The 24,571-nt window shown below is 46.3% G+C and overlaps 1 protein-coding gene across 1 annotated transcript; it reads left to right on the top strand.

Annotated features, from left to right (window-relative positions):
- GPRIN1 (G protein regulated inducer of neurite outgrowth 1) lies at positions 1-23,766 on the top strand. The gene is made up of 2 exons (XM_082213569.1): positions 1-136; positions 21,241-23,766. Exon 2 carries the CDS (start codon positions 21,292-21,294, stop codon positions 23,053-23,055), a length of 1,764 nt encoding a protein of 587 aa, XP_082069695.1. The 5' UTR covers positions 1-136; positions 21,241-21,291; the 3' UTR covers positions 23,056-23,766.
- The last annotated feature ends 805 nt before the right edge of the window (positions 23,767-24,571 follow it).

The following is a 24,571-nucleotide window of genomic DNA, read 5'->3' as shown; positions in this document are numbered from 1 at the left end:
GGCGCTGGCGGAGCACGTGCCCGGGCGAGCCCGAGCTGGCTTTGTTCGGAGGTTGCTCCGGCGCCACCTCAACCTAACCGGGGGCAGGGGGCGGCGGGCAGACGTGAGTCGCCGCTCCAGCCGCTCACTCCTACAGGTGATCAGAGGGTGGGCATCGCCTCCTGATCATGGGATGAAGATCCCGGGTGAAGTCGCCTTGCATTTGCGCGCGGTGCGGGAGTCGTGCGCGCTGGGTCTCCTCGTGCGCTGCAAGCGGGAGAGGAGGAGGTGCCCTGCGCGCTCGTGCGAACGCGCTCGCCGTCCCCAGGAAAGCTGCTGGAAGGCATCCTCCGAGCAGCCTGCCTTCTCCATGTGTGTGCCGTTATGAAAGATGAAATTGGACCCCAGTGTTTCGCGGGTCTTTCCCCCCACACCCCGCTCTCCTCATTGTGTGCGACCACGCGTACTAGGTAAAGCGTGTTGTGGTCTCGGGTAGGTGCGCGCGCATTTGGCCATGGTGTGTGTTTTCCGCGCACGCCGCCGCGGTTAAGCAGGCGTGTGGGCAGGGAGCCGCGTTAGTGTTCTTTGCCTGTTTGTGTGCATGCATGCGCTCGCTCTGTTTATGTGTATGCTTGTGTATGTGCGCGCGGATGGAGCGTGTGCCCGTGCCCGCCCCCTGCTGGTGGGTTGTGAAGATGTGCATTTTCCCGTGCGATCAGGGCCAGCGTAGTTTTGCCCACCTCCATGGCGCGGGATCCATTCATCAGTTTGCAGCCACAGCGCCAGTTCGGTTTCCGAGGCGACTGGTCTCTGCTGACAACCGCCTCCCACCCCCCCCGCCCGCCCGCCTTCCCCTTCCCCAGTGAATCATGGTTGCTTTCCTACCGCACACAAGCCATTATGGCAAGATCTTCTCTCTCCAGCCAGCTAGAAAGTCCCTGTCTGCCCTCCTGGGGCTGCAGATTATTAGGGATTCTCTCGCTTCTCAACTCTGGATCCAAGCATTCTCTAGGCAGGGATTTCGTTGACTCTCAGCTCTTTCGCTTCACTGAACTCTTCCTTCCATTTGCCTGACTTTGCTTTTACTGGCTGTGCATTTAAGTTGGAGGCCGCTGACCTTTGGGTTTGTAGTGGGAGGGATGAGTTGCATATTAAATATGGATGCAAGAAATCCACTCCCAGTTTAGGCTCATAGTAAACCCTTCACATTTTAAAGGGCTCTTAGAGTGTTTGAAGTGGCGTAGAGATATTAACTAAGTAATCTTTAGAACAACAGGGTGTGTGCGTTTGTTCAATACATTTATATCCCACCTTTTTCTCCAAGGAGCTTGAAGCAGCACACATGGTTCACCCCTCCTCATTTAACCCCCACAACAACCCTGTGAGGTAAGTTAGGCTGAGAGGCAGTTACTGGCCCAAGTGAGCTTCATGACAGAGTGGGGATTTGAACCGTGATCTCCCAGGTTCTCGTCCAACACACTAACCACTACATCGCATTGCCTTTCCCTTCATAGACGAGGAGGTGGGGGTAAGAATGGGCCATAGCTCAGTGGCAGAGCACATGTTTTGCCTGCAAAGGGTCCCACGATCTCTAGGTATGGCTAGAGAACTCCTTTCTGAAACTCCAGAGTGCTGCTGCCAGTAAGTATGTAGACCAGGCATGGGGGATTGCAAGCCCTGGGTCTGAATGCGACCCTCCAGGCCTTTCTCTGGCCCTCGAGACTCTCATTAGATCATCCTTCATTGGCCATGTTCCATGCCCTCCTTGAGTACTCTTGGCTGACTGGAATGTGTCTTTGAACTGTGAAAATGCCTCTTCCTTGCCTGGATGGACATGTGTGTGTGTGTGTGTGTATGTGTATAGTACCATCTGACTTTTGTGTGATTGAAATATAGCCTTTTATACGAAAGTAAGAGTCACATCCATAGACCTGCTCACTTTTGCCTGTGGTCCCGCCCACCACTGGCATGTGACCTTCAGATTGTTGGCCGCAAGGAAGTGTGCTCCTCAGGGTCTAAAAGGGTCCCCACCCTAGTATAGGCGATACTGAGCTAAGTGGACCAAAGGGGCAACAAAGTATAGGATGGCTTGCCAAAGACTGCCTAGCAAGTTCATGGAAGGAACAAGATTTGAACCAGGGGCTTAAATGTGCCTGCTTCTGGCTGATGTGATTTTCCATAACAGAGGTGTGAAGAAATTTTGGCCCCTTCATATACCTCAATGTCTGGAGGCCAAAGGTTCCCCACACCTATCATAAAGATTGCTAGCTTGACCACAGTACAGGCAGCTCCCAGGGGCAGCAGCACTTTGGAAGCAGCATTCAAGTTCTGCTGCTGATGTCAGTCCTGGCCTGGGTCCTCAGGCATGTTGACGTGCCACAGATTTCCAGGGCCAGCTTTCAGGTTGCCCTTGCACGGCCCAGCTTAGCACAGTAAGAAAGGCCTTTCTGCCAGCCCTGTTTTTCCTACCCACAGACGGGAGGGAACTAACCTGGAGATTTTGTGGAGCCCTTGCATTGCTGCCTCTAGCTTGGTGGAGAAAGAAATGAAATGAGCCTTAATCATAGGAAATAAAGCCAAGGCAGAAAAAAAGAGCTAGTTAAAAATAAGTTTTTGAATTCACTTCTGCTCCTGGTGCGATCCCAGCCTTACCATGGCGATGCTATGCAGCTCAGATTGCTGTAGGGAAGATATTGCAGATGTGCCATTTAACAGCTGGGATATGGATTGGGGAGTGACTGCAGCTAATGCCTGGAAACAGTTTTACAGACTCTGAACTCTGGAACTAAATAGGTGCTTAGGCAGCTAAGCTCAGCTGCTTTGCTAACTTTTGTACATTCAAAAGCAGCATTTGCTTAGAGGGGAACTTGGCCATAGCAGTGCTTGATTTCTAATAAAAGAGATGGTGCAGCTCAAACCGGCCATAATGCCAGATCTTATACTAGGAGTCCATATGTGTTGGTTCTAGCTACTCACGTTTATGTAAGGAAAATGTGCCTGTGCTCAGAGACCCTTACTTTTTTATTATTTATTTACACAAGCAGGATTTACAACAAAAGGTTGCAGCATGGACTATGCCTGTTCAGTGCAATCAGGTTACAGGATCTAAGCCCTGCACGTAGCTTCTGTGTTTATAGATAACACATTTTCCTTATTGAAACTGTTACCTGGGTGGATGATATCTGCTCACACAGGATTTGTGCGGGAAGTGTGTATTTACCTTATGCATTGGTTAAATGACAGGAATGTTGCTGCTTCCTCTTGCATACCTCCGAATGGGAATTATTTGCAGCTTTCTGTTTGACTGATGCTGAGAGTAGTGGGTGAATATATCTGAGGATGGGGAAATGCTGCAAACTCTTTGGATTGGCTTATTATTTTTATTTATTGGACTGAGTTATAGTACTCCATGAGCAATTTAATTGTAGTTCAGCTATGAACATAGATTCACAAAAGCTACAAACCCACTTGCGCATGCATAGCTGGGCTAGTTAGTTGCCACCTAAAAGGAAAGAGAAACAGAAATTGCTTTTGTAAAACTTTCTGGTCATCTGGGAGCAATTCTGCATTCATCATAGGTGACCAAGTTGTTCACAAGCCTGCTGTAGATCACTACTGTACATTGCATCTCTGAAAGAAGAAAGACATGTTCAAAACTTAAGTACTGTATCTAAAAGGTTATGGGGCCTAGAAGGCATTTTTGAGCATGTTTGTGAATTTTCTTGAAGGATTTTAAAAGTGACATTTTTTACTATACTTTCTGGAAGCCATGTGATGATTCCCTTGTCTCCATTGTTAAGCAAAAGACTTTTATCACTGATGTCATTGCTCAAATGTTTTGCAAGATGGAAGAAACTAATTTTCAGCCAACCATATCAAAGCCTTTTCTCTACAAGCTGCCTCAGACATTTTATCCTGACAAAGCCAACTATACAAAGACAGTGTGAGGCTTCAGCAATTGCTTTCCACAGGACCCGACCAGAATGGCATTCTGCTTAAGGAAGCAGGGACCACAATTGCAGCTCAGGGATGCGCACAGCTGGGTAGCATTTAGGGCCTATTAAAAATGCAGCTTCCTTGTAAATGCTGCATTGAATGCTTTTCTGTTTGTGCTAAAATGTAAGCAGTAGCTTTGCTTGCCCAACACTCTTGAGTGTGAAATGGTTCTCTTGCTCACAGGTTTGTCTGAGCATGAATGTGAGCAACTTGTTTTTGCCCAAATACATCAGTAGGAACCTGGCAGTGGAACTCGGGGCAAGTGATGATTCTTTGGCTCCAAAGATTAACTGGAATAAATATTGATTGAGACCCAGGCAGTCCTGTAGCTCTCCAGATGATGTGGGACTCCAAATCCCATCTGGCCCAGCCAGCATGGCCTATGATCAGGGATGATGGAAGTTGTTGTTCAGCAACAACTAGAGGACTGTAGGTTCCCCATTCCAGATGTGGCAATTGCATGAAATGTGTATGTGTAGCAAACATGCCAAGTTAAGCAGGCAAAGCAGGTACGCCTTGTCTCCTATTTGGTATGGCCTTTCCTTGCATCCCCCTCCATCAGCAACAGACTTGAAAACCCTGCACAGTTACAACAATAACTGTCTCTCTCCACACACTCTCCTATCTGAGAGAGGCAGCAGGCAGGCAGGTATGGTGTAGGTATAAGTCCTAGAGGATAGGGCAGGAGCAAAACCTTTTCCCCCACCATGGTGCACTTAATTATACCATAGTTCTAGAAAGGGGAGAATCATCTGGAATTCCTCTCCTGATATGAACCTACACAAATCCTCTTCTTCTGAGGCCTTTCTTTCTGAGGCTGGTGACAAAGGAGAGGGCCTTTTCTGTTGTGGCTCCCCATCACTTCCTAGTGAGGTTCACCTTGCACCTTCGTTGACATCTTTCCAGCACCAGGTAAAGACTTACATCCCCCCCCCAGGCATTTGGTAGACCGAGATGATCTTGTTTTGTTACTAGTGTACTGCCAAGTTTCTTGTACCTATTATGGGGGTTGTTCATTCTGTTTATATAGTATTATGTTTTTAATGTGTAAGTTGCTTGGAGACCTTTGGTTAACAGGTCACTAGCAATGACAATAATAATAATAACAATTCATTGCCAGCCCGCATCCTAGAAATGCTTATGATATAAGGAACAGGGAAACATGTGGTTGAGAACTAGAGGTCTAGGGCATGGAAAAGAAGGGTGCTTTTAGGTAGTTGAATTCATGTTCAAAGCAAAGGGGAGCCAGCAACTGTGCAGCACTGTCAGAAGCAAGGTTGATGTGTTACAGCGAGATTATACAAAGTGGTGTGTGTGTGTGTGTGTGTGTGTGTGTGTGTGTGTCTTTCACACCGTGAAAGCGTGGGCCACATTTAGAAGCACTGCTGATCCCTTCTGTTCAGAGATAGCAGTGTGCCTCCTCACTTTTGTCTTTCGTCAGCACAGGCAGAGAAACCTAAAGAAACTCCTATGTCGTACCCTGGCCTTCTAATGCTGCTTGGTCTCTGGGATGTATAAGTTGTTGTTGTTGGCATCTATCTGTCTCAAGAGATAATGGAGTGCACTTCATTAACAGTACCAGGGCAACCTCTCCAGGGTACAAGCCTGGTCAGTGTGTATGGAGGGCCTGGGCTGCCCAGATGACAAGACCCCCATCTTGGCCTCGCTGATGTGGTCCACAGGAAAGCAGAGCAATACGTTTGGCTCCAGCTTGGCTGTAGGAGTTGCCAGAAGGAGATGTACAAGGCAGTGGCGTAGCATGGGTTGTCAGCACCCGGGGCAAGGCAAGTAATTTGCACCCCTAACCTGTGGATTTGCGCCCCCTAACCCTAACCCCCAGATGTTGCGCCCGGTGCGGCCGCCCCCCCTGCACCCCCCACGCTATGCAACTGGTACAAGGCACCATCCAACCATCCTAGGGACTCCACTCCACATTTGTGTAGGGTTTCCTCCTTAGCCTTTTCTTCTCCCAAAGATATCCCTCAAGGCAATGGAGGTTTAGTGTCAGAGTTTTCCTTCTCCTAGATCGATGAGTCCCATCTACCCCTCACTTCCCTTTACAGCCCATGCATAACTACCTTCTTGACCATTGAACCCACTATTGGTCTCTTCTGCACAATCTGCCAGAGCCTGTCTTTGCAGGCAGGGGAAGTCTCTAACCAAACTGGGAGATTGAGACCTGTCAACTACCGTCACCTGGTTTAGCCAGCCAGTCAAAGCCATTCCCAGGGTGTGGCCGCTGTCACATTCTGACAGCTTCTAGGAGCCACAGGTGAGAGCTGAGTGCAGGGTAGGGACCAAAGGTGGACAAACTACCCCAGAAGGAGCACAACTTGTCCCCTACCAGAGATGCTACCCCTCCTCTAACACCCCATACTAATAATCTACAGTCATCAGCCTCTCTTGCAGTAAAGGCTGAGAATCACTGATTAGGCATTCTGGAAGAGCTGAGGGATCTTTGTCATTGTTTTGTAAACACTGCCAAGTGATTAATGTGTTATACCCAAAGACACACATACATCCAGGTGTGCAAAAATAATGTACAGCGTGCACAATTGCTTATCCTTTTTGACATTTATACACAGTCTTTTTAAAGACTGTTATCTTCCCCTATATGGGCATCAAATATTTTTCTCCATCACCACCTGGTTGGCATAGCTCATGGATCTAGACCCTGGAAGATAGCATTTTAGAGATAATGGATATGCCTGAAGACCTCCCCCTCACACATTCACACACATCGTGTGATCTGAAGTCTTCCAATGGCATTTCCATGGATTCCTCAAGTAAATATCTTTGAGTCACATTTTGGCTACATTGGAATAGTGTATAAAGTGCCCAGAGACAGCAGGAGAAAAGGACTATACCCAAAACTGGACACAAAGGGTGTTGATGGTTTGGTTGTTGCTGTTGTTTTAGAGTAAGTAGAAGGTTGAGGGCAATCCTTATTTTATTTTATTTGTTTTATTTGTATCCTGTCCTTCATCCAAAGATCACTGAGCGGTTCACAACATAAAAATACAAATATTAGGACTCAGGTGTGTGGAGATGTGTTAAGTGCTTTAATGCTTTGCCCTACTGATGATGTCTTGATCCAGATAAACACTGCTGCACTTGCTGTTTACTTAAAATACATATGTGATTGCTTGCACATTTTGTTTTGCTCTAAAGCAGGGGTGGGAAATCCATGGCTCTTCAGATATTTGTTGGACTACAAATCCCATCATCCTTGATAATTGGCCCTGTTGGCTGGGGCTGATGGGAGTTGGAGTCCAGCAACATCCAGAGGTGGCACAGCTTTACCATCCCACATGTACCTGTGTCTTGTCAAGAAGTGCTAGGTAGAATTTTGATGGAATGATTGGCAGCTAGAGTTAGAAGAGCAACACATTTAACAAGTTGCCTGGTAGACAAAGGCCACCAGAAATTCTCTGCAGCAGGCTATTAGTCTCTTTGGGGACTGGTAGAAAAAATTCTGTGAGCAAGTGTCCTTTATAGGCTAATTTACAAAGCTATGTTAAAGGCTAAGAGGCCAAAACAAAAGGGATTGGATAGCACTTTCAGTGAGCCTTTGGCAGGGCCAGCTCAAAACATTCAGCTGCTTGAGGCAAAGGAGAAAACAGTGCCCACTGATTCCATCTACAGAACCCAACACTGGCAAGGGGATAGCAAGCCCAACCACAACAAAAGGGAAATTGACTAGTTTAGAGGGAAGCGAGACAGGCTGTGGGGCACACATAGCCCTGTCCTCCCAATAGAGGGGTATTGGTGGGCTCGGAAGGGGTGGGTGGGGAATGCTGCTCCCCAGAATCTGCTGCCTAAAGCAACTGTCTTCTTCTGGCTAATGATAGGGCCAGCCCTGGCATGTGGGATTCTACTTCCGCCCCTCTGCTTGACTTAGCAAGTTTTCTTCCCTCTTTCTTCATGTCTATTTTTTGAGACAGGTTTCCTTCCCATCAACCACATTTGCTTATGAGCACCAATGAGTTTCAGCCACCCCACCCCATTTCTTTAAAGCACAGCATTCACACAATTCCTCAGGGCATACACACAAAAACCTTCCCATCAAATTTTGCATCAAATTAAGCAGCTTTGTGAGCAAGTGCTCGTGAGGCATGCTTTATTCCTATCCCAGAATTGGGAGGATTTGTTGCTGGGGGGTGTTTTGAGGACAGAATTGCAGGCTCCTTGAAGATGCCAGCTTATTACTATTCAACTGAAAGCTGGCTTCTAAGATCAAGGCAGAGTTATGACTGCTAAGGTGCCAGCCGTAGATACATAGCTTATGTAGCTGAGGGGGGCATAATTAAAAATAATTGAAAAGTGGTATAATTATTCTGGACTCCAGTTTACTGCCCACTTGCCTATATTGCTATCTGGCCATGATCTGAAGTTTTCACAGCTGCCTATTCCAGCTTTGTATTCAACTACTTGCCTGGTAGCCAAGGGAGCAACAAGGGAGAGGGACTTTTCAGTGGTGGCTCCACACTCATGCTCTCTTCAGTTAGGTCTGCTTGGCACCACCATCAACATTTATGCTTTTAAAATTTTGTAAATTGCTTGGAGATTCCTTATGTGGCAAATGACTGATAAGTTGAATAAATAATAATAAAGTAGTAATAATAGAAGCATAGAATTGTAGGATTGGAAGGGATCCTGTGGGTCATCTAGTCCCCCTGCCCTAAGCAGCAAGGAAATCCATGCAGGAGAGTAAACAGGCTGGTCTAGCATGAATGGATCTCTCTGCCTTCTCTTTGCCAATCTACTTGGTTTCCATGCAGTCTCTCAGGTCCATCCTTTCTCTTCCATTCCACTTGGTGGAAGACAAACTTTTACCAGCTTACTAAGAGGCCAGTACACTGCATTTCCATACTAGTAGGGAACAACCCCAACCCCACAGGCTAGCAACTTTTGTGGGCTTACTTACAAGGCTGCCCTATTGCAGTTCTCTTTTGTGCTTAGCAATGGTAGGATTTGAATTTCATTGACAATGGGAAACCTGTAACCCCTGTGGTGTTGGAGCCAAAACAATGTAGAAGTTCAAGCAGAATTTGGTGCCATTGTGTGGAATGAGAGAAGGTGATTGAGATGGACAGGCAGCTGCCTGGTTCTTGGAAGAGACAGATTATTCAAACATGGATGGACACTGAGGGGGAACACATGGCAGAACATGTCACTGCTCAGATGTAATAGAAGCTGGCCTGATTTGATGGGAGATCCTGCCCTGCCACAATGAGTTGCACTTATTTGTGTGAGAGATGTTAGAGCTTCTGCAATTCTGCACTAAGAATCCCATACTGCACTAGTTTTCAACTGGTAGGGTGAGACCCACTAGAGGGTTGCGACCTGATCCAGTGTGAGTGGCAACAGAAGCACTACCACCCTGCAAATATTTGGTAAAAGATTAAGATATGGGTCCTCAAATACATGTTTGTGTTAAAAGTGGATCCTGGGTCTGAAAAAGTTGAAGATACCTGCTGTACATCATCTTCTTCCCCCTCCCCCCTCCCAAAATAGATTCTGCCATCTGACTATATAATGCAAACTAGGAACATTCTTCACACACCTGGCATTTTATATATGTATACTTGGAACTAAGCTTGTTTTGCAAACCAGATGCAATAAGTACCTACAAATCCTAATTCCCATTCCTCACTCACCCCTTTGCCACCCAATCCAAAGATCTAAATTAATTGTGGAATGGGTTATTAGTACTTCAGAAAAACTGAAAGCACACCACCTGTGATTTCCCTCCACCTCTTTTTATGTACTATATTAATTTACATTCATGAATTTCAGTTCCAGTGTATTTTGTTACATTTGTTGACGCTGTTGCCTAAATGCACTGATCTTTCTCAGCCACAACCACTGCCAAGAAAAGCCCACAGAATGGACTTTACTGTTATTCCATGTGGGTCCCAGAATGCATTGCCATGATGACTGTGGCACTGCTGCTGATTTTCCCATCCTCTTGTACGCCTTCCTGAGCTACAGCATCTTTCTCATCTAACAGCAAACCATTTTTTGGTCTAACAATCAGCACTATTCCTTTGGACAGCTCCCTTGATGATAGATCTGTCATCTGTGTCTTTGCCCTAGCGATCTCTCTAGTCTGAGGTGGGCAGAAGGCAGATTGGGATTTACTGGGTGATTTTCAGTAGAACCAAGAATTTGTGACTCTTATTTGTTTATCAATTAAAAGCCTAAATTAGGCTGCTGAAGTGAAGAAAGCTAATTAGGAGTGGACTTTGATGTCTTCTTCGGCTATCACTCGTAGCCGAGTAAGATTGTCTTCCATGAGCACAGTCTTAACAGTGAGCCTGTAAGTGACTGTGGAGGCCAGTTCTGGATCCACACGTCCTTCAACAATGGGGACGTACGTTTCCGGGTGGAAGCTGATCATGGTGAGGGTTTCCCGAATGTGCCTTCCCCGTAGCCCGTTTCTCCTTTTCACACTGAGTTTGCGCTTCTTCAAAGTCCAAAGTCCAAAGATCCAGAGTCCTTTGGCTCTGGTTGGTAGATCTTGGGATTCTAGTAAAAACCACAGTGTAGATCCAACTAATCTGAAGCCTGCCCACCCCTGCTGCAGATGAGTTGGAGCCTCGGCCTGCTTTTGTAGAAACAGCCACGTTGTCTTAGGCAAGGGCATCCGTGGGCCAGATTCTGACTCCCCAATCAAAGGCTTACCAAACGGTGCTTGCAAAGCCAATGACCCTCCCTCGCCTGCCTGAGCATAGATTGCCTGATGGCTCTTCACGGGGGATTTGTGGCAGCATCTAGTTGCTGCAAGATTGCAGACCTGGGAAATATAATGAAATGCGGTGAAAAGCTCCAGCTGAGTTCCTTAGCTACAACCCCCGAGGGTGAAGGCATACGCACTGCATGGATTCAGCTTCCACTTACCATGTGACTAGAGGGAGGAGGGGAAATAGTTCTTTTAAGAAGGTGAATGTTTACGTGCACTGGGCTTTGTTTTTTTAGATCCAGGACTGTCTGAAGTCTTTTTACTCCACAATCCATTGGCAAGCCCACCTTTTGGGGGCAGCCTACTTGCTTAGTGGTACCACTGGAGAACAGCATTTCTACAAAGCCGTTGACCAAAAGAGAGTGGGATGTAATATCTTCAGCTTTCCCCATCCTCACCCCCACCTGCCACGGTGTTTTCTGTGTATCTCTGCTATCTTTAAGTTAACTGATTAATTGTTCCCCACCCCCAAATGTAGTTAAACTTCTCTCTGGGTGTGTGGGTGTGTGCGCGCGCACACACACACGCACATAGGCACCAACTTTTTTACTCTCCTTCATGAAGGCCTCTTATCTGTTATGACTCCCAGATTGTAGCCCTGAAGGCAAAGCCGTTGACCCACACTTACTCAGCCTGCGCATGGAAGATCACATTACAGTGAAGTAGTTGTTCTTTTGAGAAGCCACTTAACTGTTTGGGTGTAGCTTAGAAACAGGATTTGTTGTTATTACTCATAGAACTGTGGATTTTTAGAGCTGGAAGGGACCCCAAGGGTGATTTAGTCCAACCCCTGCAATGCAGGACAACTGCTGAAGAAGAGTCTTCTCTTTGTATGACAGGCCCCTTTTGGTCGAGTGGAGGCAGCCAGCAAGCGCAGCTGGCATACCCCCTCCCCCAAATAAACACACCCACCCCACAGTGACTAGTTTACATGGATATCTGCCTTTCTAAGATCCAATGAGAATGACTTCATTGTAAACTTCTGCAATGGCTTGCTAACTGGAAGTGAGGCCAAAAACTTTTCCAAAAGTGACTTATTTCCAAACGTCAAGCCTGAGGCACTGCAGATGATCTTTATGAGAGCCTTGCAAACCGTGTCTGGAATCTTCCTGGAACACTCTTATATGGTGCCAGTGTCTTTTGAAACTCCATATCCCCAGATTTTTGAAAGTTTATTGCCAATAGGGAATCTCCTTATTAACAGCCAGTGTGGTGTAGTGGTTAAGAGCGGTAGTCACGTAATCTGGGGAACCGGGTTCGCGTCTCCGCTCCTCCACATGCAGCTGCTGGGTGACCTTGGGCCAGTCACACTTCTGTGAAGTCTCTCAGCCCCACTCACCTCACAGAGTGTTTGTTGTGGGGGAGGAAGGGAAAGGAGAATGTTAGCCGCTTTGAGACTCCTGAAGGGGAGTGAAAGGCGGGATATCAAATCCAAACTCTTCTTCTTCTTCTTCTAAGAGGGAATGATTTTTCCCACTCTGCCATGTCAATGACTTCCAGATTGCTGACACACAAAATCCAAATCCATAAAATCACAAGATGCGTCCTTCCACACTTGAGAGACAAGCGGCAGCCAACAGATATAGAATTAATTGCTGAGAAATAAGATGAGCACTGGCACCATCAAAACTGGATAAGAGATGTAGTTTAGCCTCCAAGGTTACCTGTTTGCCAATAATAATAATAATAATAATAATAATAATAATAATAATAATAATACCAGTCTCCATTAAAATCTGATTCCTGTATATAATTACTTCCCACCACATATGCTAGTATGTTCCTCATTCCTTGTACCTCACAACGCTGCCAGCGTAAAATCCAAAGTTTTAATTTTCCCCCCCTGGTGGATCTCTAGGACAGCTTTGTAAATATTGTGTTGTTTGCTACTATGTTATGTACATTTGTGCTTTTATATTGTAAACTGCCCTACAATCCTCAGATGAAGGGCGGTATAGAAATTTAATAAATGAAAACTGTAAATGTAACAGCAGTTCAAATGCTATTTTTGTCGTCATCTTGCGATTCCTACATTTCAGGGGGTTGGACTAGATGGCCCTTAGGGTTCCTTCCAGCTCTACAACTCTATGAATCTATTATCATTTCCCATCTTCCAGGGTGGCAGTCCAGCTCCCCCTCCCCAAAAGAAATCTTCATTTGTTCAATTAAAAAGGCGTTATTCTTCCTATTAATTAATTAATTAATTTTAAAGGTGTTATCTGTTTTAATTAAAAAGCTGGAAAACTAGTCTAGGAAGGGGATAGAAGAGCGGGGTTTGTTCCGTGACAAGTGTCAGCCTTTTAGCCCTCTGCCCAGCTGTCTCCTGTGGCAAACTCCTGGAACCTCTTTCCTCAGAGCTCAATTCACCAGGGAGGATGGTTTAATTAAACAAAACACAGCAAGGTTGTAGCTCAAATTATGCATGTTTGTACACAACCTTTGTTTCCAAGTCTAGGATTGGTGCCTACATTTTGCTTTGTTTACATGGCAGGGAAATCCACTTATGCAAATTAAGCACATCTGCACATACCTGTGGCATCACTGCTTGTGGAAAGGTGTGTTGTTAGAGAAAGTAAAAGACAACCAGAAGATAGCAAGCAGGTTCTCCTTTTTGCAAGGGGAAGCCAAACCACTGTCTCACTCTTGCCATGTCTGAAGGAAAATCTAGGTGTGTGCTGGCATGTTTTCGCTCAGGCCACATTTACACCATACAGTACATTTAAAACACTATGATCCCACATATTTTAATCCTGGGAACTGTGGCTTGTTAAAGGGGCTGAGCAGTGTTAGGAGACCCCTATTCCTCTCCCAGAGCTACAGTTCGCAGAGTTCCCTGTGAAGAGGGATTGTCCATTAAACCATTCTGAGAATTGTTACTCAGCGGAGAATAGGGGTCTCCTAATAACTCTCAGCACCCTTAAAAAACTACAGTTCCTAGAATTATTGAGAGGGGAGCCGTGGCTGCTTCAAATGGTATCTGTGGAGAAGCAGCACACAAAGAAATGTATGTATATACCGTGGTTGTGTGTGTGTGTGTGTGTGTGTGTGTGTGTGTACCATAATGCTTTAAGTGTGTGGTGTAAATGTGGCCTCAGTCTCACAATTTCCCTTCCAGTACTACTATATTCAGGGCTGCCAATCAGAAGGTCGGTGGTTCGAATCTGCACAATGGAGTGATCTCCCATTGTTCTATCCTAGCTTCTGCCAACCTAGCAGTTTGAAAACATACCAGTGCAAGTAGATAAATAGTTACTGCTGTGGCAGGAAGGTAAAAGGTGTTTCCGTGGGCTCTGGTTTCTGTCACGGTGTTCTGTTGCACCAGAAGTGGTTTAGTCATGCTGGCCACATGACCCAGAAAGCTGTCTGTGGACAAACACCGGCTCCCTCGGTCTGAAAGCGAGATGAGCGCTGCAACCCCATAGTCACCTTTGAATGGACTTAACCATCCAGGGGTCCTTTACCTTTACCTTATTCCATGTGATTGGAATATGGTACTGGTTACAAAATTCCTGAAAATCAATCTTCCTTTCTTCCTTCCTAAAGTAAGTTTATAGTCCTCACTGCTGCAAAGATAGACTTGAAAGTGCATGGGCAATACCTGGTAAAATTGGAAAAGCCAGAAAGTGGATCATTGGTATTCCCAGTGGGTATTCCCAGCGGATCATTGGTATTCCCAGTGGGCTTTCATTATCCCACATAGCTCCTTGTCCTTATGATCAGCAGAAGACATTACTTGACTAAGCAAATATATGCAAGCATCTACAATTTGAAATGAATATGCAGATGAAGCACACATTTATATTTTGGCAACTCCCCTCTCAACCGTATTTTCTAAGTGCAATTGAAAATGTAATTCTGTTCCAGTGTAGCAATATGCCTTTGGAGAGCTTCATTTATTGGCAGACCTTTGCTCTTACTCTGGCAGTCTCTGTAGATGGACTGGAGCCTCTGCCTCTATTTTTCTTAGGCAAGGATGTCCACTTGGTTTGCAATTGCATGTACTTGAGTTGTGTTTGCATGTATTTGGGTTATATCCAACTCTAGAGAGACTACTGGAGCCAAGAAGATAGGTCTGCCAGAAAAGGAGATGTCCAAAGGCTTAGTGCTTATTTCTAGAAAGTGGCACCAAATAATAATAATTTTTTGCAGAGTGCATGCCAGTCCTATCCTTTGCCCATAATAAATGTGGATGGAAGGGAAATAACTAATGCACAGAGAGATGAAAGGAGGGTTCATAACATGTCCACTAGTGGGAGAAGTTTTAGATTAAGTTTGAGGAACCTTTGGTCTTCCAGATGTGGCTGAACTACAAATCCCATCATCCCTGGCCATTGGCCACGATTGCCGGGACTGCTGGAAGTTGTAGCTCAGCAACATATGGAGGTCCAAGGGTTCCCCAAACCTGGTATAAATATTGATAGACTTGCTTATCCTAAAAGCTTTGGCAGAAAAGGTCAACCGCTTCGATCAGAGGAATTAGCACTACTATAGGTGCCACGTGATACCCGCTCCGTATTTTTAAGAGCGTGATCATTTAGTGTGGAAGCATCTACACTTTGGGACTCTCTGCCTGTTGAGATCAAGCAGGCGCTTTCGCTGTGCTCTTTTCGGTGCCTGCTAAAAACATTCTTGTTTAGACAAACCTACCCAGGTGTTTAGAAAGCTGAGGTAACTTTAATCTGTTTTAGTATTTCAGCTTTTGTATGTTGTAAGTAGGGGTATAATTTTTTCTTGATTTTAGTGGGGGGGCTTGTAAACTGCTTTGAGGTTTTTTACAGTCAAGCAGTATATAAATTTTATTAAATGAATAAAATAAAAAACTAGGAGGAGAAATATGTTTGTATTATATTCACAGGTGTGGGGACATATAAGACTTGAATACTCTCTAGTACTCCGAATACACGTTTCTGGATACATGGAAGCATAACTTTGAGCATTCGCCACCATTAACTGGAATATAAGGTGGATCATCCTTTCCTAACCTGGTGTCTTCCAGCAGTTTTGGACTACAACTCCCATCAGGCATAGTCTGCACAGCTGATGGAATTGTTGTCCAAAACAGCTGGACGGCACCAGGTTGACGACAGCTGAGGCAGATCTTGACGCAGTGCTTTTATTGCTTGGAGGAATGTGTGCAGATAAAACATAGGAGAACTTGTTGTGCCAAAGTGCTTAACTCACATGGTTCTGCAACTGAATGTAGTGGTCCCTGTGGATGATATCCTCCCATGGAAAAACGTAAGTAGCCCAAGAATCTCTCCTAGAGCTTCTTGGATTCAAATTCAAGTACGTGGCTCCCTTGGAGTGGGGCTGTAGAGAAGAAGCTCATGTGTGACAAAGCAGTGATGAATGAGGTGCCTCTCCCGAGTTACAGACTCCCTACCCTGGGGAATAGCGCTTGCTGGAGTGTACAGGGAAGGAGTGCCACAGTTAATAAAGTGATAAGAGAGGCAGGCTTACTCACTGAGCTGAAGACGAGCCTTTCAGCTGTGGATAACTGCCGGATCAGCAGGAAAGCAAGAAAGGTTGCCCAGTGGAACTCCTAGGCAAACACTGCTTTAAGTGGAATATGTGTTTGGGGTGGAGAGCTGTGTTGTGTCTCATCAGCACAGGGCTGTGGGTACGAGAGTCTGTCTGCTTTGATTGTCTATCCCAGGGGTCAGCAAACCTTTTCAGCAGGTGGCCGGTCCACTCTCCCTTAGACCTTGTGGTGGGCTGGACTATATTTTGAAGAAGAAGAAAAAAATAACGAATTCCTATGCCCCACAAATAACCCAGAGATGCATTTTAAATAAAAGCATTCTACTCATGTAAAAACACACTGATTCCCGGACCGTCCGCGTGCCAGATTTAAAAGGCAATTGGGCCATATCCGGCCCCCGGGCCTTAGTTTGCCTACCCATGGTCTATCCTATGTGTGTAGAAGACACTTGGCTGTAGGTAATGTGCCTGCCAATTGGATTTCTTGAAAACCCTTTCCTCTTCCAAGAACCCATTCCATCTTAAAACCAAGCAGCTAGGAAATTGTTTTGCCCAGTGCTATTTTTCTAGAAAAAAAGGTGCTGGAACACACCATGAACACCTCCTTTGTTCTCTTATAATAGCAGCGACCCCCACCTGAGAGGCGCTGGAACGGAGTTTTGTCAAGTTCTGGCTGAAAAAAAAGGCCCTGGTTTTGCCAGTGTTCTCTGATGGGACTAAGCTATATGTTAACTGAGCCAGACGCAGCACTATTTTGAAGACTGAAATCCGCCTTGGGGGGTGGGGAAGAAAAAATGAGAGCAGAGAAGCTGCAGAAAAGGGGAGGTTTTTAATCCTTTCTCCATCAACTGTTTCTCTGCTACATCCCTCCCCTAAGTCTTTCCTGCTTTGCAAGTAATGTGTAGATAGTTATGAAACAGGGAACTTTCCACTGAGAGTCAGGCAGATCTCTTAGGTTTTGCCATATTTTTGGAAAAGTATTCTGAATGGCAGCATACAAATATCTCCCCACATGGCGACAAGCTCCATATGGAACCATTTAAAATGGAGTCAGAATGAGAGTGCATGGGCTCTTAGTCTCAGCATGTTATAAGGCAAAACAATAATCAGTTTGGATTCTGTTATAAAGGTTTAGCTACTACCAACACAATACATATTCCACCTGCATAGACAAGACTGTGTGTGTTCTGTGATTATGCAATTACGGAATTTGAAGTTGGACACAGAAGCCAATGACCTAAGAATCTCATGCTTCATTTTTTTAAAGCAAGTTTCTAGTTCTTGAGACTACAGAGCGAAGCTTGAGGATGTGTTGGAATTTATATAATTTATGCAGTTGCAGAACTGAGCATCTCTTTGTGGAGAATTGTGCAAAAATGTTTCTGGAGAATTTAGGCTGCCTTGGTGTGAAATTTTGATGTTTATTCTTACTCCATACCTTCTTGATTACAGCCAATGATCATGTGCTTTCCTTTATTATATGAATGTAGCATGATGAAGGGAGAGAATGAGTAGGGCTAGACTTCACAACAATGGCTCAGTAGTTGCTTCAGACTCAGTGTTGTTTGAAGTCTATCTGCATTTTTGGTATGCACTGTTTTCTTTTTTGCTGGCCGTAGAAAGGCCAGTGGTAGACCTGTTACAGATGGGTAGCCGTGTTGGTCTGCCATAGTCAAAATAAAAAAAATTCCTTCCTGTAGCACCTTAAAGACCAACTAAGTTAGTTCTTGGTATAAGCTTTCGTGTGCATGCACACTTCTTCAGATACACAGTGGTAGACCTGTCACTAGTGGGTAGTATGAGCTTCTAGGCTGGCAAAAATAAAAGGCAGCTGGCCAACCAAACAGTATCTTCTGCTTAAACCAGGAATGGAGGACCTGTGGCTCTCCAGAAGTTGCTGGGCTCTCAACTCCCACCATCACTAGCCAGCATGGCCAGTGGTCAGGCATGGTGTGTTGGGTGTTGTATATGCACCATGGAAGTTCAGTTGAGTGGTTGGGCTCACCACAGGAGCTATGTAAACACATAGTTGCTACAAGAAGTCTTCACTCTCTGAGCCCAGAGAGAGTTCCAGCTTATGAAGTCCTTCATGAGACAGAGGTCCACACAGCAAGTGCAAAGTCCAGTTGCTAACAGAGTCCTGCAACTGCCCGAATTCTCTGAGTCCAGAAGTCTTGCAGGTTGACCCACTTTCCTCAGATGGGCTCTTCTCAAAATCTTTCACATTTTCACAGGATTCTTTCAACAGTCTCCACTTCTCCAGCAGATTTTCCTGTACTCCCCTTTAACTTGAGCCCTTATCTACCTGGTACTACATGCTAGTTTGCCCAGCAACACATACAAGATAGTCACAAGATGCCTGTAGCTGCATGGGGTGGGGTACAATTTCTGCTGATGCATGGAGAATTTATTCATTTTCGTTAACATGATGGGAGTCAAGTCCAACAATATATTGGGGGCTGCAAGTTCCCCATTCCTGGCCCAAATGAAATTAGGCAGGCTCCATCTCCAGATTCGATTCCACTCCCTGTACTCTAATTCCAGCAGTAGGTAGTTGGGACCCACCCATATATGTCAGGATTCTGTATGGCCACCTATATTCATACCTACCCTCCCCCTCACTTTGCCTTCACATGCTGACATTTTCACACACCAGCCATGCAGATGGTACATAATGAGCCCAGCTGGCAGATCTACTTTCAACCTGCCGTGGCACTGCTGCTGCTTTGGCATCAGGAACAACCATAGGGATGAGAGTGCACCTGAGAGGGAGAGAAGGTGCCAAAGAAAGTCATCTCAGGTGGCACGTGGTCTTGAGCTGCCTTGCTAGTCCCACTCCTGGAGAGCTGAGGCTGAACCTTCCGCTACAATTTTTATAAATTCTGTTTTCTTCCTTTCCGTTCTTTTTGGGGAGGTGTGTAATTGAAGTTATAATGTCTTTGTTTATATTATATTTTCAGGCTGTTTTACTCCTGCAGTTGCCGTGGCCAAGGCTCTAAGCAATCTCAAAAGTATTCCCATAGAGTTTGCAGCATCCTCTAATGGGTGGGTGCCGGCAGTTGATTATATGTGGTTACAATGGGATTTCTACTATTTGCTTGCTGTTAACACACCACCTCCAAACCAAATGTCTCTTCTCCGTTGTCGCCATGGAATCTCTGCAGGCTTCAGTGCCAGAATATATGCGCACAAATCATGTGGCCAGCCTGTGTGTGCAAATGTTGCAGGAGATTATCACAGCAGCTGGCAGTTTAGTTAGAGGCATGCAATTTGCTTGTGTCACTGGAATGACTATAGACCTGATCTTGTTCATTCACTTATAAGGCTATTTTTTTGTTGGGGATGTGGAATCAAGTTCCTTGAATTGTGACATGGCTGAGCAGCTTTCAAATCTCTTAACTTCCTCCACCAAATCTCCCACCCAATTAGCTGAATGAATCAGCTGCTACCCTTTGAATATATGATTGTCCATATGTGATGGATACTTCCTGTACCATTTAGGCAAAGGTGGCTGCAGTCTAGGGACTAATGTTGTAATGTGGCTACAAGGCTGAGTTGTGAATGAGGAAACCACTAGTCAAAATCCTGCCTCTGCCATGTATTTAGTATATGACCTTAGGGGAACTAATGTTCTCTTAGCTTCAGCTTCCGACCTGTAAAATGAGGATAACAGTACTGATCTACCTTAGTGGATGAAATAGTGTATGTTAGCTCAGTTGATTAGGGCATGGTGCTGATAACACCAAGGATGCAGGTTCGATCCCCATATGGGTCACCTGCATATTCCTGCATTGCAGGGGGTTGAACCCATCGGGGGGGGGGGCTTCCAACTATGAAGTGCTTAGGGTGGTATTGAACTACATTTTACTCAGAGCAGACTCACTGAAATGAATGAACATGACTACAAAACCCTGAGTTACCCAGGAAGAGGGACTGGTTGTTAAACCATTCTGAGAACTGTAGTTTTGTGCGGGGAATGGGAGTCTCTTCTAACAACTCTCACCATATTTAACAAACTATAGTTCCCAGGATTCTTTGGGGGAAGCCACAACTGTTTAAAGTGAAATGACACTGCTTTAAACGTTCAGTGCTGATGAGGCCTTACATTCAAGAGGTGACACATTAGAGAACACAGGGCAAAAATGAGCCTTCTCTTTGTTATTTGATGCACCTCCACCCTAAAAATCTCAGAAGTTGTAGAAGTAGTTCAGCTATTATTCAGACTATATAATGAATTGACCAAGTAAACTGTGCACTACCTGGATATAGCACAAAGGTGGCATGGAAGGGAGGAAGAAAAATAAGAAGGGATCGAGGGGTAAAGGGTTGTGGAGAATTGGAAGTCTGTGGACAAGGAGCAGTAGCCGTGGGAGATGGGCCCAGATCCACAATACTAAGGGCCCTTCCAAGACTATTGTGCTCTCAGGTGGAATTAAATCACTCACCCAAAAAGTCAGGTTGCCCATTTCCAGTTGATTGGGAAGTCTGGCACAACAAATTTGCTTCCCTCAAAAGTTTTGGCAGTAAGAAAAGTGATGAGAATGTACTGGAAAGTGTAGGATGGTGCTTGGTAACATCCCCACCAAAAATGGAGAGCATGCTCTTGAAATAGCAGATCACCTCCCTGCAAACAAATCAGAATAGACGCTCAATAAATGGGTTTTCTGAAAGTGCCCTGTTGCTCCATATCCTAATCTGAGGAAAAAAACACCTTCCTGGTTCCCAAACCCTCCCAAGGAAATGCCTGCCTGTTTTCCAAGCTCTTTCTCTGCAGATATGAATAAAAACTTGCTTTTTAAAAACACCCCCAACACCCTTCTGAGAATCTTCAGGATGCCAAATTCTTTTTCAGCTACCAGATCCTATGCTTGTGTCTTAAGCCCACACATGTGCCAGATACACCTAGAGTATACCAGGGCACCTTAGACACAGAAGGCTCCAAACATGAATAGCTTGGAGTTGATGGTGTGTTTGAGTGAGTTTCCAGCATAGGCATAACTTTACTGTGTCCCCCCACCCCTTTTTATCTTCCCTTTTAGAGTCCTCCAAGAGAGGTGCATGGAATAGCATGGCAGAAGTTTCATCTCGAGATGGGCAGTGCTAAGCAGCCAGAGGCGTTGCAGTTGTTGAAGCAAGATGCAGTTCCAGAAGATGCTCCCCAGCCCAGCAGCAGCTTACCTTGCAGTCAGGAGAAAGACAGCTGTCTCCAACACACCCGATGTGACGGAGGAGATCTCACCATGAGGAACTGCTGTGTGAATGACCTTGGCACCAAAGACGGCAGCCAAGACGACACCATGGTGGACAACCCAGACCAGAAGGAGAAGGCGCCAGCTGTAGCCACAAAGCCTTCCATGGAACTAGTCTCTGACACAGGTACCGTGGTTCTGAAAGATGCAACGGCTGGAGGAACCACCTTGGAAGAGGACGGGGAACGGGCAGCCCATCATGACTTGCGGCACAACAGCAAGCAGGGCTCAAGCTGCAGGGATCTTCCCAGTAGCTTCTCCAATACCTGCAACCCTCTGGAAAGTAAAGCTGTTCCTGGAGATGTCGGTACGCATCTCCCGGCAGAGCCCTGCCTAAAGGCAACCAACAAGGACCCTTCCAGTGCACCAGCCTCCCTGAAACATGTGGCATTTCTTGAACCAACCAAAAAAACCGCTGAGGCTGAGAGCATCCAAGCAGGAACAGCACATTCCGAGGGGGGTCCTGCACTTCCCACGTACCTGAAAAACACAAGCCAAGGACAGCCAGGTGCCTCCAAGGGAGATATATCACACTTCAGCAGTGATGTCTGTGAAGCAGCGGACCACTTGAGTGAAGGACACAGAGGTCCCCTCGCATCAGAAGCTCCCAAGGAGTTTACTCAAGACCCCTTGGCAGCTGAAGCCACATCAGGGAAGTCAAGCAGACCAGCGACAGAAACAGACCAGTTGGGGGACCATAGCAGGGAAGTGAGGTTCCCTGCTCCGGAGGCTAACACAGCTGTGAACTCCAGTAGAGTGCCAGGAAACCCTGTGGCTGCCGTTCCTCATGAAGCCAAGGGCACATCAGGTGAGTCACAAACAACCCCAGGTGAAGCCACCAAGGAGGCGGAAGGGCTCAGAGAAGTGACACCCTCTGAGTCCAAGGGTCAAAACCAAGCTCAGGAACAACAAACACCAGAAATTACCAGTGTGGCTGTGAGTGAGGAGCGCACAACAGATGTCGAGAAGAGGTCTGTGGAACTTCTCACCCAAACCTGCTCACTTGAGGTCACGCCCCCCCAGCATGACGCTGGGACTCAAGTTGACAATCGCGTGTCTTTGGTGTCGGTGGCCGTTAGCCCCATCAACCCGCCCGACGGCTCCTCGGCTTTCACTTTCCACACAAGGGGCTTGGGGGCCTCCTCTCTGAAGAGCCCTGGTCCGGAGCAGAAGCCAGCCAAGAGAGATGCAGAAATGCAGGTGTCCATCCCGGTGGAGACCAGGTCCGTGGCCACGGGGCCCATGACTCCCGTGACCAAATCTCCCCAAGCGTCCTACCCTGAGGTGCACGTGAAAGGGGCCCAGGAGGAGGCACCCGAGCCGGTGCGGGAGGTCAGCTGGGACGAGAAGGGCATGACATGGGAAGTGTATGGCGCCTCCATGGAGGTGGAGGTGCTGGGCATGGCCATCCAGAAGCACCTGGAGAAGCAGATTGAAGAGCATGGCCGGCAAATGGTGATGACACCTCAGAGCACCCGTGCCAGCTCCATCAAGGGGGCTCCCCCCAAGGGGGAGGTCAAGAGGCAGCCCAGCGTCTTCAGGGCACTCCTGCAGAATGTGCGGCGGCCCCGCTGCTGCTCCCGAGGAGGACCCACTGTGGAGTGAAGGGGGGCCCGGGCCAACTCTAGGGTTTTCTTATAGCAGTTGGAATGTGCAAATGTTACATAGTTTCTCAGGCAATGTGTGGGACGGTCCCTTTTGAATCTCTCGAGTCCCCAGGGTTACGGCACTCAACACCCCTGATGTCTCCTGGAAATGCAGGCCAAACCCTATATATTACAAGCAAATAGCACCTTGCCCAGTTCTGAAGCACTTGACATGTCTCAGCCAGCAGCGCTTACACTGCCACGCACGCTTGGCAGTGCCGCTTTGCATCCTGGGACATGTAGTCTTCACAGTGCCAAGCTCAGATGATTATATGCAGGGCTCTCAGCAACTTGTCTGTTTGGTACAGACTGGAGACGGCTCTCAGACATTTTGGAGACCCATGTTTAGGAAAGTTTGTGTAGCGTTTGTGGAGATCACTGTACTAGCAGTATCCCATCTTGGGTCTAGAATGGATTAGTATTAGGGGCTGCCAGATCACAGCTTTTAGTGAACATGTGCATAGATTGGGATTCCCCCCTCCCAGTGCCAATAGGTTAAGACACAGTCTGAAATCTTCACAATTATTTCTAGAAGTACAGTATATGTTTTAACTTAGGGGTAGCAGCATGGTAGCATTCTAAAGGTGATTTTGGCTGAGTAATCATGTGTCAGGTCTTGAGAAAGCCATCCAATTGAACAACTTTAAACAAAATAAGCAAGTTCGCCTAATATTGTTCAGTTGCATAATTTTATGGTGCCCACATAACTTGAGTGTTCTTGCTGTGGAGATTGATCATTTACATTGCACAGAATATAACGAGTTTGGGGCATTATAAAATCATAGAATTGTAGAGTTGGAAGGGACCCCTGAGGGTCATCTAGTCCAACCTCCCCCCAGTTGCAGGAATCAAAGCTAAATAATCCCTGACAGGAGAGAGTCCACTGCCTTTTGAGTCCAGCACCAGACTGCCTTCCCTATTCTAAAGGACCATTTCAAGAGAAAGCAGGGGCTGGGAGAAAAGTGCAATAAGAGTAACCAGGCTCATCCTAGTGCAGGAGAGAATTTGGATGAAATATTTAATCTCTTCTTAATTGCACTCTCGACCTTTGCCTGCAGCCCTGCAAGTCTGCTCAAGGCAGGTCCCTCAGATCCCTCCATTCCCTTTGCTAGAGGGTCCTGCTGAGTCCCAGTGGTGGCATCTTGCATTACAGGCTGATGCCGCCACCCGACCAACTTGCCTGAGAAACTAATAATTTGGAAGGTCCCGCGTCTTGTGTGCGAGAGTGTGGCTCGATGCGTGCTCTGGCTTGTGTGCATGTGAGCGTGCGTGTCATAGCCTCTTTTCCTGTCCATGCTATTCCCCTGCCCCCCTGGGAGCAAAGAGGCCTGTTGCCATCAGAAACATGGCTCATTTTTATGTTCCTGACTTTTTCAAGAGATCTGGGGTGGGGTGGGGTATTTTATTCATATGTGTTGGAATATGGGGGCTTTTACAAAACACTCTTTACTCTGTTGTGTTTACTCTAAATCAGG

Source organism: Podarcis vaucheri (genome assembly GCF_965113315.1).
Source record: "Podarcis vaucheri genome assembly, chromosome: 2".
Taxonomy (NCBI): domain Eukaryota; kingdom Metazoa; phylum Chordata; class Lepidosauria; order Squamata; family Lacertidae; genus Podarcis; species Podarcis vaucheri.
Note: the sequence above shows the minus strand (reverse complement) of the source record. Positions and strands in the feature narration are given on the sequence as shown.

Coding starts and splice junctions, on each gene's coding strand:
- GPRIN1 (XM_082213569.1), top strand. CDS start 21,292: ATGGGCAGTGCTAAGCAGCCAGAGGCGTTGCAGTTGTTGAAGCAAGAT.